The following is an 18,736-nucleotide window of genomic DNA, read 5'->3' on the forward strand; positions in this document are numbered from 1 at the left end:
TCTAAATATAAAAGACGTTTCTGCTTTATTTGCACAAAAAGAATCTCCCAATGACCTTTTCCTTTTTTTTTTTTTTTTTTTTTAAAGAAAGTCTGAAATCTTCATTCTCAAACATTGTGCAATAAAAAGAAAAAAAAAAAAGAAAACACACTTTGTCCTGCAGGAAAACGTTCAAATGGAAGGTTGGATCGCTCCATCAGTTTTTCCCCTTCAGTGGAATATTTAACCCCTCCCTGCCTGCACAGTCCAATGCAAACCCAAATATAAGTGTAGAAGGTTTGAGATAAGAAGGAAGCTGTGCAGGATGCCCATAGGCCTGTCATTGGGGATCCATTGATTTCTATGGGGATTCTTGACCCCTAGGCAAACTCACCTCTTAATGTCACATAAAATGTACAGTGCTGATGCCTTCTTGTGGGACAGAAAGACATTAGGGACCTTTCAAGGGTACGGGAATGACTGGTAACTCTTTACCCCCTACAGCAGTGTCACTCAACCTGTGACGTCCCCGCTGGTGCATAACTACAACTCCCAGCACACCAGCGCAGCTTATGGTTGCAACTGTAGCATCTACAGCATTGTCCACCAACCTGCTGCAAAACTACAACTCCCAGAATGCCTAGGCAGATAACAGCTGCAATTTGTAGCATCTAGAGCACGGATTTACTAGGGTTTAGCTCTTCAGGTATTGCAAAACTACAGCACCTAACATGGGAAATGCTGGGAGTGCCAGATAGAGCAGTGTTTCCCAACCAGGGTGCCTCCAGCTGTTGCAAAACTACAACTGCCAGCATGCTGGGAGTGTCAGCTAGACCAGTGTTTCCTAACCAGGGTGCCTCCAGCTGTTGCAAAACTACAACTCCCAGCATGCCCGGACAGCCTTTGGCTGTCCGGGCATGCTGGGAGTTGTAGTTTTGCAACATCTAGAGGCACCCTGGTTGGGAAACGCTGAGCTAGAGAGCCACAGGTTGGGGAAACAGTGATCTGGAATATTCTATATATAAATCTATCCCTCGAATCCAGCATCTGATAATCCACAGGCTGTTAGGGCATGCTGGGAGTTGTAGTTCCACTAGAGAAGAACTGCTAACTGGCTGCTCAAACTTTATCTCAAACAGTGGTCTCCAATCTGTACTGTGGCTCTTCAGCTGTTGCAAAACTACAACTCTCAGCATGCCCAGATAGAATACAACTGCAACAATAGAACTGCGTTTGGCATGATGGGAGTTATAGTTTTGCAACGAATGGAGAACTGAGGCTTTCCTTCCATGGACACAATAGCGCTGCTAACAGAATCTCCCATACAGATATCTCCAGCTACAACTCTCAACATGCAACTACAACTCTCCACATGCACTGGCGGTCAGGATATGCCCGTGCTCTTTATATAACAGAGAAAAGAAAATCAATGTAAACAAAATAGATTTTTGAAGTTCAAAACCTTAAAGATATGTAAAAATCTAAAATGATATATAAATAAAAAATATTCCAGGTGTCTTACCAATACAGAAAAATGTAATAAAAAAAACATCATAAGAAAAACGGTCTACTTAAAAAACAAAAATTAAAGTAATAAATAAATAACAAATACGCAAAATATTACAAAGAAAAACATAATAAAAAGATATGGAAAAAAATGCACAAAGTCTAGAAAGAATGACACTTATTTGCTTTTATCTCTGCCTCTGTGAAGTTTATATCAGAAAAGATCCTATTGCTAATACAAAAAATTGTAGTAAAAATCGAAAAAATAAAAAAATTAATAAAAAAATACCTACATTGCATCCAAGTCTAGTAAAAATAAAACTTTCCTTCATACAGCTCTGCCTCCTTGAAGTAAAAAAAACTAGTAAAGACTCTTAGGTCCTGGGGTTAAAGTTTTTTCTTGTTGGCCCCAGGATAAGAATTGTTGCTGTAGATACGAGCCATAGAAGGTTCTGTACTTACTGTAACCTTCATTCTCTGCCCGGGGCTTTAATAGTCCATGCCAGGGGTGGTGATAATATCCAGCACTGCTCAGAGCTCTGGGTGTGAGAAGCTGAGAAGTGTTCAGAGCAGCAGCTTTGTCCTAACTAAGACTCACTCAGAGATGAATGGGATAGAATTCTTGCACCCCCCTCCCACCGCCCCTTATTGGCCCAGGCCCCTGCTATTATAATGCAGATGAGAGCCCCTGACTGAGGACACACACAATGCCATGCTATGGCCCCTTTCACACTATAGAAGTCTCCGTTTAAAGATCCGTTATAATGTAACGTTAACAAAACCCTTAAAAACGGCCGTTAAAAAATCCCATAATAGTCTATGGTAGGGGGAAAAAAAAAGAAAAGAAAAAACGGGGCGCTCTCTCGTGGGGTATTGTCATATAAAAGAAGTAGGGTAGGAAAGGGGGAGACCCACCAACTCACCTATAGTGTCGTACCAACCTGCTGGATTGATGCAACAGTGCTAGTCCAACACTAGTGGAGGTTATGGGTGGAGGTTGGAGAATGCAGTATGCAGCTCTATCTCCCCTATCCTCTGGAATACCGATTAATGGAAGGAGAATGGATATATAAAAATGGGGAATTGTGTAGAGCGCTTCTGCTGGCAGGGAACTGACTCAAGACGCCACGGTTTACACAGGACAATTTATTGAGATTTTTTCAGACAACGCGTTTCGACGCTCACATGCGCCTTCATCAGGTCCACAAACATAAATTAGATGCGTCCTGCGGTGCTTCCTGTGCATGAGTGGCTTAGTCTCATTATAGTCTATGGGCATTTAAAGGGGTAGTCCAGTGGTGAAAAACTTATCCCCTATCCTAAGGATAGGGGATAAGTTTGAGATCGTGGGGGGTCCGACCGTTGGGGCCCCCTGCGATCTCTCTGTACGGGGCCCCGGCTCTCCGCCGAGATAGCGGGTGTCGACCCCCGCACGAGGCGGCGGCCGACACGCCCCCTCAATACATCTCTATGGCAGAGCCGGAGATTGCCGAAGGCAGCGCTTCGGCTCTGCCATAGAGTTGTATTGAGGGGGCGTGTCGGCCGCCGCCTCGTGCGGAGGTCGACACGCCCCCTTCCCGCGGGCTGTCGGGGCTCCGTACAGGAGATCGCAGGGGGCCCCAGCGGTCGGACCCCCCGCGATCTGCAACTTATCCCCTATCCTTATGATAGGGGATAAGTTGCTCACCACTGAATCACCACTGGACTACTCCTTTAACATTATCCGTTTTAACCCGTCATAGCCTGTTATTAATAACGGACGTTATTTTGTGACAGGAGAAAAAAACTGAAGAAATAGTGCATGGACTATTTCTCCTGTTACTTTCTCCCGTCACAAAATAATGTCTGTTATTAATAACAGGCTATGACGGGTTAAAACGGATAATGTAAAATGCCCATAGACTATAATGGGATTTTTTAACGTTCGTTTTTAAGGGTTTTGTTAACGGAACATTATAACAGATCTTTAAAACAGAGACTTCTATAGTGTCAAAGGGGCCTAAGCAAGGAAAACTGCTGCAAAACATTGCTCTATACAGTGATCCCTCAACTTACAATGGCCTCAACATACAATAGTTTCAACATACAATGGTCTTTTCTGGACCATTGTAAGTTGAAACCAGACTCAACATACAATGTTACAGACAGTCCAGGATCCATGAAACGTGTGTGTCAATGGCTGGAAGATCTGGCCAGTGCCCCCTACAGTACAGGGAGGTATTACATGTTCTGTACTCTTTACCTGTACCAGGATTACCTGCTCCTTTGGACAGCAGGTAGGGGCGGCTCCATGTTACTTTTTTAGGACATTGCGTGTACTGTACAGGACCCTGAAGAAGTTCCTGTCCTCTACATAGACCAGTGTTTCCCAAGCAGGGAGCCTCCAGCTGTTGCAAAACTACAACTCCCAGCATGCCCGGACAGCCAAAGGCTGTCCGGGCATGCTGGGAGTTGTAGTTTTGCAACAGCTGGAGGCTCCCTGATTGGGAAACACTGACATAGACAGTGATTTACAGCTCCCAGCAGATCTTTCTTACTTTTATATGTAAGGATTTGCTTTATCTATATTAGTTATCTACTTATTTTTTTTTAATTCTCACTTTTTCCTATTTTTGGATGACATTTTGGTGCCTTTAGAACCAATTACCAGGTTTCCATAGAGTTCTGGTCTCAACATACAATGGTCTCAACATACACTGGTCGTCCCAGAACAAATTAAAGGAGTAGTCTGGCGCGCACATTTTTTATTTTATCCCGTCCGGGCTGCAAAATAAAAGAAAACAAACTTTCTCTTACCTGCCAACGAGCCCCCGGAGCTCCGGTACAGGTGTTCGGTCCCCGGGCTGTATTCTTCTTACTTCCTGTTAGCCCGGCACGTCACACGGAGCTTCAGCCTATCACCGGCCGCAGCGATGTCCCGCCTCGGCTGGTGATAGGCTGAAGCTCCGTGTGACGTGAAAATTTTTCCAGGGGAGTACCCCTTTAATTCTACTCTTTACAGGTGACTGTCTGTAATGTTTGATAATCCAGAATATCTCATAATCTGGCACCTATCAGGCCCCATCGATGCTTGTAAAGTAAATTTAGCGAGTGCCTATGAATAAATGATCAAATTGAATTGCAAGCTCCTATGGTTACAGTCACTGAAGCCTGTTAGTGACTTAGAAATATTTTACAGGCCAGATTTATGTTTTTTCCTGTTACATGGGGGGGACACATAATCCTGCAGTCAGTGCTGTTGCTCCATTTTCCACATCTGGTCACTATCAGACATTTTGGATCCTGCTCCTTATAATTTATTATCGCTATACTCCTCTGATCAACAAGAATAGCTATAATATCCAGTTACCACCTTGGATCTGACCACACAACTGCCTTAGGTGGTCTAGTACAAGTGGTTACACATCCTATACAGTACTATATCTGTATCATAGAAAGCTAGGTGATTAAACAAATATTATGACCCAGCTTGCCTCTAATCCTGAACGACCTATCTTATTATGCATAACTAGATTTTTTGTTAAGCTGTGTGGAGACATGTTACCGATCACCCAGCTTCCCCAGGCTCCCTTTTCTTTAAATGTCCAAGTCTTATCCAAAGTAGACAACTACTTAGTCAGGAAGTGTGCTGCTCAGGACTCAAAGAAAGCTAGTTGTCACCTATTGCCTGAAGTGTCATTTCAACCATCCTGACAGTCATCCAGCTTTCCCAGACTCCTTTATTTTAATATATCTAATACATCCAGTGGAAGAGTGTCATCCAAGACAATGGCCCTCATTTACTATTGCAAACCTGAAATGTTTTGTCGGGTTGTGCGCTGGATTCTGTCGCATTGCACCAGAATTTGCACCAGAATTGAAAAAAACACGACTTACTCTCCATTTTGCTAAGAAAACCCGAAAAAGGGGCGTGGCAGCCTGGAAAATGGGGTGTGGTCTCTTAAAAGGGGCGTGTTCCCGACATTTTCACAAAAACCCAACATATTTACTAAGGTTTCAACATAAAATGTGGTGGATTTGAGCTGAGGAAAACCCGACAGATCAGAGCATGTGTAAAAAAAAAAAGTGTAAGGAAAGTGGAAAATGTAGGGAAACCTTAGTAAATACCGTGGAAAATAAACTGTAGGGAATTAAAACCCACAAAGAAACCTACACAACACTCTTAGTAAATAAAGGCCAGTGTCTTTATTAACAAGGGAAGAGTGCTATTCAGGACCCTAGGAAAACTAGCTGACAACCCCTGTAAAGGCAGGCATATTGTTTGTCACCCAGCTTTCCCAGGAACAAGTAAATTAGAAATAGTTTAGAACATATACAGACAAGCTAATGGAATCCCTACCATACAAGCAGGAACTATCCAGTAATCCTAATGGGCAATATGGCCTTAATAAAAGCTCCAGCAGGAGTTGTCAGCCAGCTTTCCTAGATTCCTGAACGACAAGTTTTACAATGCTGTACCATGCTAAATCCTTACACATGCAAAAGTGCCATTTAGCACTCTGGAAAGCTGGGTGACAAAGGGTGTGGGGTTTCAGGGAAGAGGAACATGATATCCTATGTCATGCCTGTTTATGGTTTGTTCTAATAATCCCATTAAGTCAGACAGAGGTGACGCCTCTCATCCCACTGAAAAAAGTGCAGCTGGAGGGCACAGATTTTAGAAGGAAACGTCCCAATACACAAGTGGGCCCACTCCATGTCTGCTGCACCCCTGCATACAGGACCAGGGGGTGTGAGACCCAAATATTCCCAAATAACAAACACAAAAGGTGAGTGGTGAGCACTGTACACCAATGTGGATTAATGAAGGATGAGTGGAAGTTGTCACACCCCACCCTGCTATGTGTTATTGTAAGAGGGTTGTCACCTGCCATTCATATGGAAAGAAGCTGTGCTGCAGCCAAGCATGGCTAACATGGAGCAAATTTGTTATTAGGTAAAATTCCTCTAATCCAGCATCAGTGAGACCTGATGTGCCAGAATATCAGATATGTGGTTACATGCTTAAACATTTACAGATCTTAAGGCCAAGTTTCCACTTGGCTTTTTTCTGGCAGTTTTTGAAATACTGCCACTGCAGTTTTTGAGCCAAAGCCAGAAGTGTATTCAAAAGGAATAGGACACATAAAGGAAGGACTTATAGTTCTCGTCCCTTATGGATCCACTTCTGACTTTGGCTCAAAAACTGCAGTGGCAGATCTCCAAAAATTGGCAGAAAAAAACCAAGTGGAAACTTAGCCTAAAGGGGTTGTCTTCACTTGACAACCTGTTAGGGCATATAGATGTTTAAAAGGAGGTTCACCCCCCCCCCCCTGAAATGTCCACTACTAAAGAGCAGCTCTTGTCTCTTTGTGGACCCTATCAATCCATATATTACATGGATGTACACTAGCCATAATATAAAACAAATTACAAACATATGATCAGTAAAGGTTCTGCAGCAGGCCCGGCAGTGATGAGCTGATCCCTGGGCCCTAAAGCTTTCCATACACATTACAATAGGTGTAGGACAATTTCAGCAAGACTTGCTGACCATCTTATGTTTATGGGGGCCTCCCGATTCTTATCTGATGGCAGATGTCTGAGAAGGAAGGGTCGGGCATGTTGGATTTCAACTGCATGAACCATTTGTTCTTGGGGGGGGGGGGGGAGAGTTAAGTCACCATTGGTGGTACCTGGAGAGGGCAGCAGAGGGGGACTAAGGGGTCTGAAGGGAAACACAAAAAAAAATAGATCTGAAGAGGTCAGAGGGGTCTTTGAAGGGAACAGAGAGGTCTAGAGGGGGACAAAGGGTCTGGGGGATATAGAATAGACAGAAGGGTCTCTTGGGGGCAGAGGAGTCTGAAGAGGTGAGAGTGCACGTGTATGGGGGGATATGTATGTGTATGGCTTAAGTGAACAACCCCATGAATAAATTATTAATTACAATTATTTTGTATTGTTTATTTTTGTTTTTTATTAGTTTTTAAGCAGATTTAATAACAATTAATATTCCTGATTATCCTGATTAAATGCCCCTGTAACCATCTTAGTCCTATAGAATGTATAATTAAATAGAATTACATAACATGACACATCACCTGTAATAATAAAGTAAAACACAAAGATACAGGCCGGTCATGACTGTTGATTATTTGCCTGTTGCCAAGCTCCAGGGTTTGTATTCACAATACCACATGGGGAGAGGGCGGCATTATATACCCTCGTCACACACCGCTGCTAAATCCCTGCTAAGCACAAACACATGGCTACAGATTGACAAGTCACAGGCATTCCTGGAAGTGAGGGGAAGCTGAGCTCAGTAATGGAGGGTCTTACTTCCAGGAATGTCCCCAGACACAGGACTCCAACCAGGAGCCTTCTCACTGACCCTGAACCTGTGTAAGAGAGTGTAATAGGACACACCTTGTAAAATATACCTACAGCGAGATGGAGCAGCTCAAAAAGGAAAAAAACAATGAGTAAACTAAATTGTCATACTATACAAAACGTATCTGTTGTTTTCCTGGGTATTCTAAATTTACAAGAATAGACTTACTATAATACTGCCCCATATGTACAAGAATATAAATAATCCAATGCTGCATCCTATGTATAATAATATAACTACTATAATACTACTCACCTATGTACAAGAATATAATTATTGTAATACTGATTCTATGTACATAACTATAACAGCCACAATGTTGCCCCCCCTAATGTACAAGAATATTACCACTATAATACTATTTCCTATGTACAAGAATATAACTACTATTAAACTGCCTCTTATATACAAAAATATAACTGTTATAATACCGCCTCCTATGTACAAGAATATAACTACTATAATACTACTCCTATGTACAAGAATATAACTGTTATAATACTGCCTCCTATGTACAAGAATATAACTACTATAATACTGCCTCCTATGTACAAGAATATAACTACTATAATACTGCCTTATATGTACAAGAATATAACTACTATAATACTGCCTCCTATATACAAGAATATAACTACTATAATACGGCCTCCTATGTACAAGAATATAACTACTATAATACTACCCCCTTTGTACAAGAATATAACTACTATAATACTGCCTCCTATGTACAAGAATATAACTACTATAATACTGCCTCTTATATACAAGAATATAACTGTTATAATACGGCCTCCTATGTACAAGAATATAACTACTATAATGCTATTTCCTATGTACAAGAATATAACTACTATAATGCTATTTCCTATGTACATGAATATGACTTCTATAAGGCTAGATACAAATAAGAAAAAAACGACCTTGGCAGCAGGCGCTCAGGATTCGAAAGGAAGTGGTCACAAAGTGCAGCAACTTTATTTGATGTACAGCAATAAAACAGACGCGTTTCGGGGTGAAACTACCCCTTCATCAGATTGACTGTAGTACACCAGGGCACCTGTTTGTATTTTGAGGATGGAATAAACACTTCAGGATTTTTTTTTTAACTACCTTTGTGTGCTGCGGTCTTTTCCATATGTATTCACATCACTGGCCGGCCCGGAGTACAGAGCAGAGATGCGAGCGCTGTATGGAGCTGCTCCGCATCTCTGCAATAGATAGGATGATCGCCTCAGGTGTCTGGAGTGACACCCTGGGCGATCTTTCTATTAGTACAGGTGCTAAAAACTGCCAAAACGTAGGAAAAACCTGTGGCAGTTTTTCTGGCGTTTTTGCTGGTGTTTTTTTAAGTGTAAAAAAAAAACAAGTGGAAACCTAGCCTAATACTGCTCCTTTGTGCAAGATTATAACTAATATAATGTTTTCTCCTATATTCAAGACTATAAGTACTATAATACTGCCTCCAATGTACAAGACTATAACTGCTATAATACTGTCTCCTATGTACAAGAATAAAACTACAGTAATACCACCTCCAATGTGCAAGAATATAACTACTATAACACTGCACCTATGTACAAGAATATTACTACTATAATAATGTCCATATCTACAAGTATATTACTTGTATAATAATGTCTCTAGGTACAAGAATATAGCTACTATAATACTGTCTCCTATGTATACAAGAATATAACTGCTATAATACTGTCTCCTATGTATACAAGAATATAACTGCTATAATACTGTCTCCTATATACAAGAATATAACTACTATAATACTGTCTCCTATGTATACAAGAATATAACTGCTATAATACTGACTCCTATGTACAAGAATATAACTACTATAATACTGCCCCAATGTACAAGAATATAACTACTATAATACTGCCTCCTATGTACAAGAATATAACTACTATAATACTGCCTCCTATGTATACAAGAATATAACTGCTATAATACTGACTCCTATGTACAAGAATATAACAACTATAATACTGTCTCCTATGTACAAGAATATAACTGCTATAATACTGTCTCCTATGTACAAGAATATAACTACCATCCTTGAAACATTCCGTGTCTTTCTCTTAGCACCCTGGAGATGGCTGCTGGGTATGCGCTGCTGTTGGGTACAGAGGAAGTAACACAGTCTAATAATAAAGCCAAGCCTGGTGTGTACAGTGGAAGATAAATGAGGGTCGGAAGCAAATACTTTATCTAAAAATTGTGAGGAGCAGGCACTGTATGAGGTGTCACAGAGTATGGACATTGTTCCTTCACAACCAGCTCCTAAAATCCCCTTTCTACAGTCCAATTACCACTTAAAGAGATATTCCTAGCCTGGGTGGAGGTCTCACTAAACATAGGTGTAACTATAATACAGTAGGTGCAAGGTTCAGTGTTGTGGAGGAGACCTGAGGACGGTCCTAAGACCATTGTTCCATGCAAAAAAAGAATATTTTCATTCTGTGCGCAGAAGTCTGCGAACACTGCATAGCCTTCAATGGTGACGTGGCATTGCCGCGCGGCCCTATTGCTATTTCGGCGGCGGCGGCGGACACCAGAATGGAATCTCCGCTCGGGGAATTCTGCAAGCGGAGATTCCGTTCACAATCCGTAGTTTGAACATACCCTTAGTGTCCATATAATAAAACAATTGATAGCAGTGCCTATGTAATAGTAACGGCTATATCAGTGGCCATATAATAGGTTCAGTTATATCAGTGCCCAATTAATAGCAACAGCCATATCAGTTACACTATGACTTTCCAGTCATATTCATGTCCGCATAATAGTAACATTCAGTGAAGTACCCATGTAATAGTACCATCCATTGCAGTACAGTGTGTATATATATATATATAGAAAAAAGTGAAGAAGAGCACCATGCGTGGCTGTAGCCAAGGATTCTAAGATCCACGTGGGTGCTCAGCCCCAGGGCCAGACCCAGGCCCCAAGTAAATGAAGCAAAAAATGGAAGAGAGCGGCTCTCTTCCATTTTTTGCGATTATATATATAGTACCAGTATTACATAGATTGTAGCACACATGATAGGCCTAGATACAGTAGCTCAGCAGATAGTGGTGCATGTGAACAGTACCCGGGGACAGCGCCGGAGGAGCAGATAGTCAACCCCGCCTCCAGAGCAGTTAAGATCTTATTTACGTATTACACGATTGTGCTATATCTCGGAAACATCAGAACGGTTTGGGGCAATGAATACATAGTTTTACTCACCACACTAACCACCTGTACATTACAGCTCCCCAAGCAGTATCTCATGTGATATCTCAGATTCATTGGTTCAGAAGAAAGTATCACACATGAGAAGATTAGCTACAGTAGCTGAGTAGATTATGACACATTAGGCTTAGATACACAGCTCGGTGTATCACACAATAGTGCCAATCATGTTCATGTCCATGTAATAGTAAATTTCACTGCAGGATAGACATAATAGGATGAAATATTAGTGTCCATATAACTGTACCAGCCATACGGAAAGGGGCACTGTGATGGGTGCCCACCTTTAGTAAGGGTGACACTTGTGCATCCAATGTCAGTTATAAAGGAACAATAGGATTGGCTGTCTCATGAATCGCCTGCCTCCCCCACACCTCCACCCCTCGCGCTATAGTGATCTGCACCCCAAATATACGAGTGCTGCCCCATATTGGAGCGATTATCCAGCCTGTACTCAGCTTTAGGGTCTATTCACACTGCAGAATTTCCGCATGCAGAATTCCGCCTCAATTTAAAGCCCATAGACTTCTATGGGATTCCGTACTCCCATTCACACTCCTGAATTTCCGCAAGCGGAAATTCAGAAGTGTGAATGGGAGTGCGGAATCCCATAGAAGTCTATGGGCTTTAATTTTAGGCCGAATTCCACAAGCGGAAATTCTGCCGTGTGAATAGACCCTTAGGCTCGGTTCACACTGCGGAATCTCCGGGCAGAAAATTTCCACCTGGAGATTCCGAGTGCGGCCAGCGCCAACTGAATCAGGACCGCGTGGACACTGCAGTCTCCAATAGACTGCAATGTGTTCCGCGAGTATTTCCGCCTGAAGAATGAGAAACCCCATTCTTCAGGCGGAAATTTTAAAGTGGATTTTCCGTTCACAAATTCTGCTTCACAAATTCTGAAGTGTGAATTTGTGAACGGAAAACCATTCACCATGCTATACATTTTAGTAATCGGAATTTCTGCCTGCAATTTCAAAGCGGAATTGCAGGCTGAAATGCCGTAGTGTGAACCTAGCCTTACTGGTTTCCTCCCAGAATCCCCTGCAGAAGGTGTGAAATGCTGAGGCTGAAGATCTGGGAAGGGGTCAGTTTCCTGGCTGCAGTATATCACCTCTGGGAAGATGTGACCAGATGATATCACCACCGCATCCTCTACCTGCTGAAAAAAAATGTTTTTGCAGACAGTATCACACATGATATAATTAGATACAGTAGCTCAGCAGACAGTTTTACACTTCATAGGCTTAGATACGGTAGCTTATTAGAAAATATTACACAATGTAAACTAAGATACAGCAGTTCAGCAGACACGATAGGCTTAGATAATACAGCAGCTCAGAAGGCCATATTACACATGATAGGCTCTTGATCAACAGCTAAGCCGACCGTATCACACATGATTGGCTTAGATACAGCAGATCAGAAGTCCATATTACACATGATAGGCTCTAGATCAACAGCTAAGCCGACCGTATCACACATGATTGGCTTAGATGCGGTGGCTCTGAAGAGTGTATCGATCACGAGGATTAGATACAGCAGCTCAACAGACAGTGTCGTCCATAAAATGCTTAGACAGGATCGCACGTGATAAGCTTAGGTAAATACAGCTAAACAAATAGTATGACAAGGCTTAGATACAGTCTCAGAAGAAAGTATCAGACATGATGGGCTTAGATATAAAGCTCAGTAGACAGTTCCATGCATGGCTTAGATACACTGGTTGAACAGACCGTTACACCCATGGTAAACTTAGATACACAGTTCAGCCACATGAGTAGATTGCTATGTTCCTCAGGTGGTAAGTAAATATATCACCTGGTCAGTCCCATCTGTGGCCCCCCATAATCCATCCTGTGCTCTCCACAACATATGAAGATGACAGCGGCCTGTATTCATTAATCGTGGTTATTTTTTGCCCCCCATTCTCCTCTCTATATATAGGTAGTGGCTGTAACTGGAGAGATGATGGATGGCCACAGCCTCACTGGAGTATTTATAATTTACAGGCACATTTAAGATGAGCTATAGAAATAGTGCGGATCTATGGAGACAAGGACAGGTCCAAATATGGGGCGACCACAAGGAAGGATTCTATGGGAGATGATGGGGGGAGCAAGGATCATACCATTATATCACAGGGAAGGGTTAATCCTGAAGAATTTAGGTTTGGATTCTGTTAATACAGATGTGTCATAGCAGCCATTTGAAGAAGCCTTAAAGGGGTACTCCGCCCCTAGACATCTTATCCCCAATCCTTTGAATAGGGGATAAGATGTCTGATCGCGTGGGACCCTCGCAATCTCGGCTGTGGCACCCAGACATCTGGTGCATGGAGCGAACTTCGCTCAGTGTCGGATGACTGGCGGGGCGGAGGCTGGTGGCGTTACGGCCACGCCCCGCTTGTGACGTCACGACCTCTCCCATAGACTTGCATTGAGGGGGCGTGGCCGTGATGTCACAAGTGGGCGTGGCCGTGATGTCACAAGCCTCCGGTGCTGCACCCTAAATGAACACCGGGTGCAGCAGGGACATCGCGGGGGTCCCCAGCAGCGGGACCCCCGTGCTCAGACATTTTATACTCTATCCTTTGGATAGGGGATAAGATGTCTAGGGGCAGAGTACACCTTTAATGCTATAATTTAGTCGCAGAGTCACCCAGGCTTTATAGAAAATACAGTAAATTCAACTAATGACACTGAAATACACTAAATGACAACTGATCTAAGGCCGCCTGAGAGTTAACAGCAAGACAGCAGTGTCATAATATGGGGTCCTGAAGTTTTCTAGCATGCATGGGTGGCCATGTTGGTTGTTTTAAAGGGTTCTCTGCTAACCCTCTATTACGTGTGCTGTGCTCTCTTCAGTAAACGTTCCCTATCTGTAGAACAAATCCTTCTGGAGGCTATGGCCTTTGTCTATGGCATTTTGGTCACGGATTATCATTCGTGCAAACTGCAAGTTCTTAATAAGATCACCTACATATACAAGGTAGTAACCATATATGTTTTGGAGTATTCACAGCCATCCTTGGAAACCACATTCTGGTACAAAACTTAGTAACTCCTCATAAACAAGAATAGAATTTAAATGCATTTTGGGAATTTACGATCATCCATGAGGACTGTGCATACACACTGACATTCTATAGTACAGACCATTGCTCGTAGCCACATGTGTTTCAGATGTTCTTCCATGCAAACGTGTACATTTTGAAATAGCTCGGTAAATTCTAACAGACAGACGTACATAGAAGCTAAACGCACTTCAGGCGTTAATGACCTATCTGTACATGTTAAAACACTAAATAGGTCAGGGTAACACATTTCAGGGCATTTATGAGGATTCATATCAGCTCTGTACTGTATATGCATTTAAAGTATTTAATGTATTGTACTGCACTTGTTTCGCTGCATTTCAATGTCACACATTGCAATGAAATTACTATATATATATATATATATATATATATATATATATATATTTTTTTTTTTTATAAACACACACAAGTAAACTATATAGGTGCCTTAGATATGTCAGGCATTCACACAAACACTTCAGGATGTTTAACATGATTCTAATTCTGTATTTCCATATAAATCTTCTTAAAGGGGTTATCCACCAAAAGGCGATTTTAGCACTTACCTGCCAGAAAATAATGGACATACTTAGAAAGGATCCATGCTTGTCTTTAGGTTAAATGGCTATGTTTTGAGATTACCATAAAGCTGTGGCTTTCTTTTTGTGAACTGACTTTTTCCTGTTGGTGTTTTCTCTTTTACTACAAATCCCATAATTCCACTTTTCTCCCTCCTATACATCAGCCACCCTACCCATTAAACCATAAACGAGCTACATTCTATGCAAAAGACCAGAGTTTTCTAACTAGGGTGCCTTCAGCTGTTGGAAATTCCCTGTGGTCACTCCACCCATTGAAGCAGACAGGCTGTCTGTTATCACCTGCCTAGTGAGGTAGTCTCTCGGCCACACTGCATCCTGGGAATACCTGAGACAGGAGTCATTTTGTATGCTGTTAAAAATGAACATCCAGAGCAGAGATGACATAAGAATGTGAGACCAGCCATGAGAGACAGGCACATACATTATTCTGTATTATGGACTACTATAACTTTACAGCCCCTGTAGCATAGTCAAATAGAAAAAGTGGAATACCCCTTTAATAAATCCCTTATAAACAGGCCTACACGCCTTTTGTGGGATGAAATGTCACACCTACTAATTCTGCATGTGTGTTAAAAGTACTTATCCCTAAATAAATATGTTCACACATTTCAGGGTGTTTATTATTTCAGTTCTGTATTTTGCATAGAACATATTGATTAAATCCTTATACACAGGCTGTATTTCAATGCTGTGTATGCAGTGAAAGTACTTAAAGGAGAACTCCAGCCCAAACTTACTTATTCCCCCATCCACAGGATAGAGGATAGGTAACTGATTGTGGAAGGTTGACCGCTGGGGCCCCCCCATGATTTCCGGAACGTGACCTGATTCTCAGTAAGGACCTTGTGCTGCCAACGGCACATGCTCAATTTACTTCTATGGGAGCGCCCAAGAGACCCAAGTACAGCACTTGGGCATCTCCAGCCCTCCAATAGAAATTAATGGAAAGCGTGCAGTCTACCAGTCGGCGACTTGTGCTCCTCACTGACAGCCGGGGGTCCCGTATTGGAGAACCCGGGGGGTCTCAGTGGTCGGACTCCCCCGCAATCAACTACTTATCCCCTATCCAGTGGGGTTAAAACAAAGAAGGTGAACATTTATAGTCTGTTATGTTTTTATAATGGACTATAATACATTTTTACGTTTATTGTTCTAACCCCGCTGAAATCGGTCCCTTTTATGTAAGCGCAGTTCATGCGATGCAATTGTATGTTTTTTCTTTTGTTTTCTTAATATGCATTTCAAGGCTGATCATCATTGTTATGGCTCTGTACCTGCCTCAAAAGTACTCAACAAATCCCAATACTAAGGACTGGGCGCGTTTCAGGGTGTTAATGGTCCAACCTACTAATCCGCATACATACAGGCTTCCTTGCGTTTCAGGCCTAAACAGCTTATTAAAGTATAACTTTAATATGAAGAACGAAAGGTCGGAGCATTCACCTTGAAATCCTGCTGCATTATTTATTCAGCGTTCATCGTTACCTCTGTTCAGCCTCAGCAATCATTTTTTCCACATAGGCAGTGCTCAGTAATTCTTCTATCTGTTTAGCTTATTAAAGTAACCACATTGCAGATATGCGTTTTAATCACCGGAGATCAAGGAGACATTGATAAGATGTTAAGAACATTTTAGGACCATCTCCTGGAGATTGGATTTGCAGACAGACGGCTGATGTCTCAATCAGGGCGATCATGGTGATCATGTATTTACTGTCCATCAGACAATAGGATGGTGCATTGTGAACCTAGGACAGGGCAGATGAATGCCAAGACGAGGCTTTGATGTCTGAGGCCCCTAGTGAACGCTCTTATTATGTTGCTTTGTTGATAATTGTAACCTGTCAATCACTGATAAATCCTTTTATAAAGGAGACAGCAGGTCCAGGCCAGGTAGTCAGCTAGATCTCAGCTGCACCCTTCTACAGATATATATATATATATATATATATAGTAATATTTAACGTAGATCATCACTATGTTGGTTTGCTCAAAGGGTCCATTGTAATCCTATAACATTTTAGTATTATCACATTATTTAGAGCTTCTCTTTTTTCTTTTTTTACAATGAAGCATTTCCTTCAAATCCAACTGCTGTTTCTTATAGTAACATCTGGTGCTTGCAGTCCCACCTTCCACCACTGTAATCATTATTCATTTTCTATAGACACCAATGCAACAGCGCCCCCCCCCCAAGATCTAATCTGCTGAGATCTTTATCTTTCCAAGACTCAAATCTTAGGAATGTGATAGATCTGGAACAAAGCAGCTTTCCAAAATGGCACACGACTTCCTGCAGTGAGCAGAACCGATTTGCCAGGGCCTGGGCATGCCTGGGCTTGCTGGGAGTTGTAGTTTTCTAACAACTAGAGAGCCACAGGTTGGGGGAATATTACAGTAGATAATACAGTTGTAGCCATAAAGGTGTACTCCGGCACTTAGACATCTTATCCCCTATCCAAAGGGGATAAGATGTCACGCCCCCTCCCATAGGCTTGCATTTAGGGGGCGGAGCGTGATGTAACACGGGGCGGAGCCGTGATGTCACAATGCTCCGGCCCTGTGATCGACAGTAATCAGACCCAGAGCGAACACGCTCCGGGGACTGATTTTAACGGGGTGCGTCATGCAAGATCACCGGGGTCCCCAGCGGCGGGATCCCCGCGATCAGGCATCTTATCCCCTATCCTTTGGATAGGGGATAAGATGTCTAAGCGCCGGAGTACCCCTTTAAGTCAGTGTTTCCCAACAGGGTGCCCCCAGCAGTTGTAAAAATACAACTCCCAGCATGGCCGGACAGCCGTTGGCTGTCCGGCCATGCTGGGAGTTGTAGTTTTGCAACAGCTGGGGGCACCCTGGTTGGGAGACACTGCCTTAAGCTGTCCTGAAATGCTGCAAGTTGTATTCTTGTGGTCAAGAGCTGGAGAACATAATCAGGTCATGCTGGGATTTGTAGTTTTGCAACAGCTGGAGAACCATGGGTTGGAGAACACTGCTCTAATATGGTGTAGGCAAGAACGAAGAAAAAACGGCGACTCGCCAATCTTACTTCTTCCGACTTCTTTATTGGATGAAATACTCACATAACTTCATAGGGAGGGGACATACACATGGGGGGGTACAGACAAGCTCTGTTTCGCACTGTTTAGTGCTTCAGTAATGGCCGGATGAAAAGTGCGAAACGGAGCTTGTCGCCTTTCTGTACCCCCGTGTGTATGTCCCCTCCCTATGAAGTTATGTGAGTATTTCATCCAATAAAGAAGTTGGTGAGTCGCCAGTTTTTCTTCGTCCTTGCCTACACCATATAAATGCATTACTGTTGCAACCAGAGCACCGCCACACGTCAGAACCGCAGTGTATACCCGCACCCCCTATCCACCTCCTTCTCACCTTGTAGTGCCGGGCTGTCTTGCATTCTCATTTCATGAACGCTGCTCTAATGTATCTAAATTTCCAAGCAGTCGTTGTTAAACATTCATATATGAAGAACTATGAATCTCTGTGGTTACAGATACACCATCCTGCTGATTACCTGCCCCCTCCTCTACTCACTGCATGAGTACAGCATCAGACTACATTCATGGTTTGTTTGTAGTCTGTAACCATGGAGACTTATAGGTTTACATAGGAGCTGTAAACTGAAAACAGATGAAGAATTTCTAGTCAAAACAGTTTGCAACATTGCTTCATTTTCACCTATTTTCAATGTGAACATGTTTGCGGAAGTCTACATGTCTACAAACCCTTTATAGTGCCAGTTAGAGATGAGCGGATTGAATCTGACTAAGTCGAATTCGTTCCGAATTTCATGAATAATTTGATTCGGACCGAATCCGAACTTTGACTCTAATCGAAATAATGAATTTCCTCATTAGCGACACCCCTGCGATCGTCCTGTATAATGTATAGATGCGAGCGGCTTTCTCCTGCGCTCGCATTTCT

At 42.4% G+C, this 18,736-nt stretch overlaps 1 protein-coding gene across 4 annotated transcripts in view; it reads right to left on the reverse strand.

The window, feature by feature from the left end:
* CASS4 (Cas scaffold protein family member 4) overlaps window positions 1–18,736 on the reverse strand; it is a 77,625-nt gene that overhangs the window by 26,873 nt on the left and 32,016 nt on the right. Inside the window, exon 1 of one of the 4 annotated variants that reach the window (XM_056548056.1) lies at window positions 1,948–2,133. The exons of 2 other annotated variants lie outside the window; for them this stretch is intronic. In XM_056548056.1, coding sequence (XP_056404031.1) covers window positions 1,948–1,959 — 12 coding nt within the window. In that variant the 5' untranslated portion in view covers window positions 1,960–2,133. One more of the 4 variants, XM_056548055.1, reaches the window with a different exon arrangement.

The sequence above is a fragment of the Hyla sarda genome, chromosome 12, assembly GCF_029499605.1.
Source record: "Hyla sarda isolate aHylSar1 chromosome 12, aHylSar1.hap1, whole genome shotgun sequence".
NCBI classification, from domain to species: domain Eukaryota; kingdom Metazoa; phylum Chordata; class Amphibia; order Anura; family Hylidae; genus Hyla; species Hyla sarda.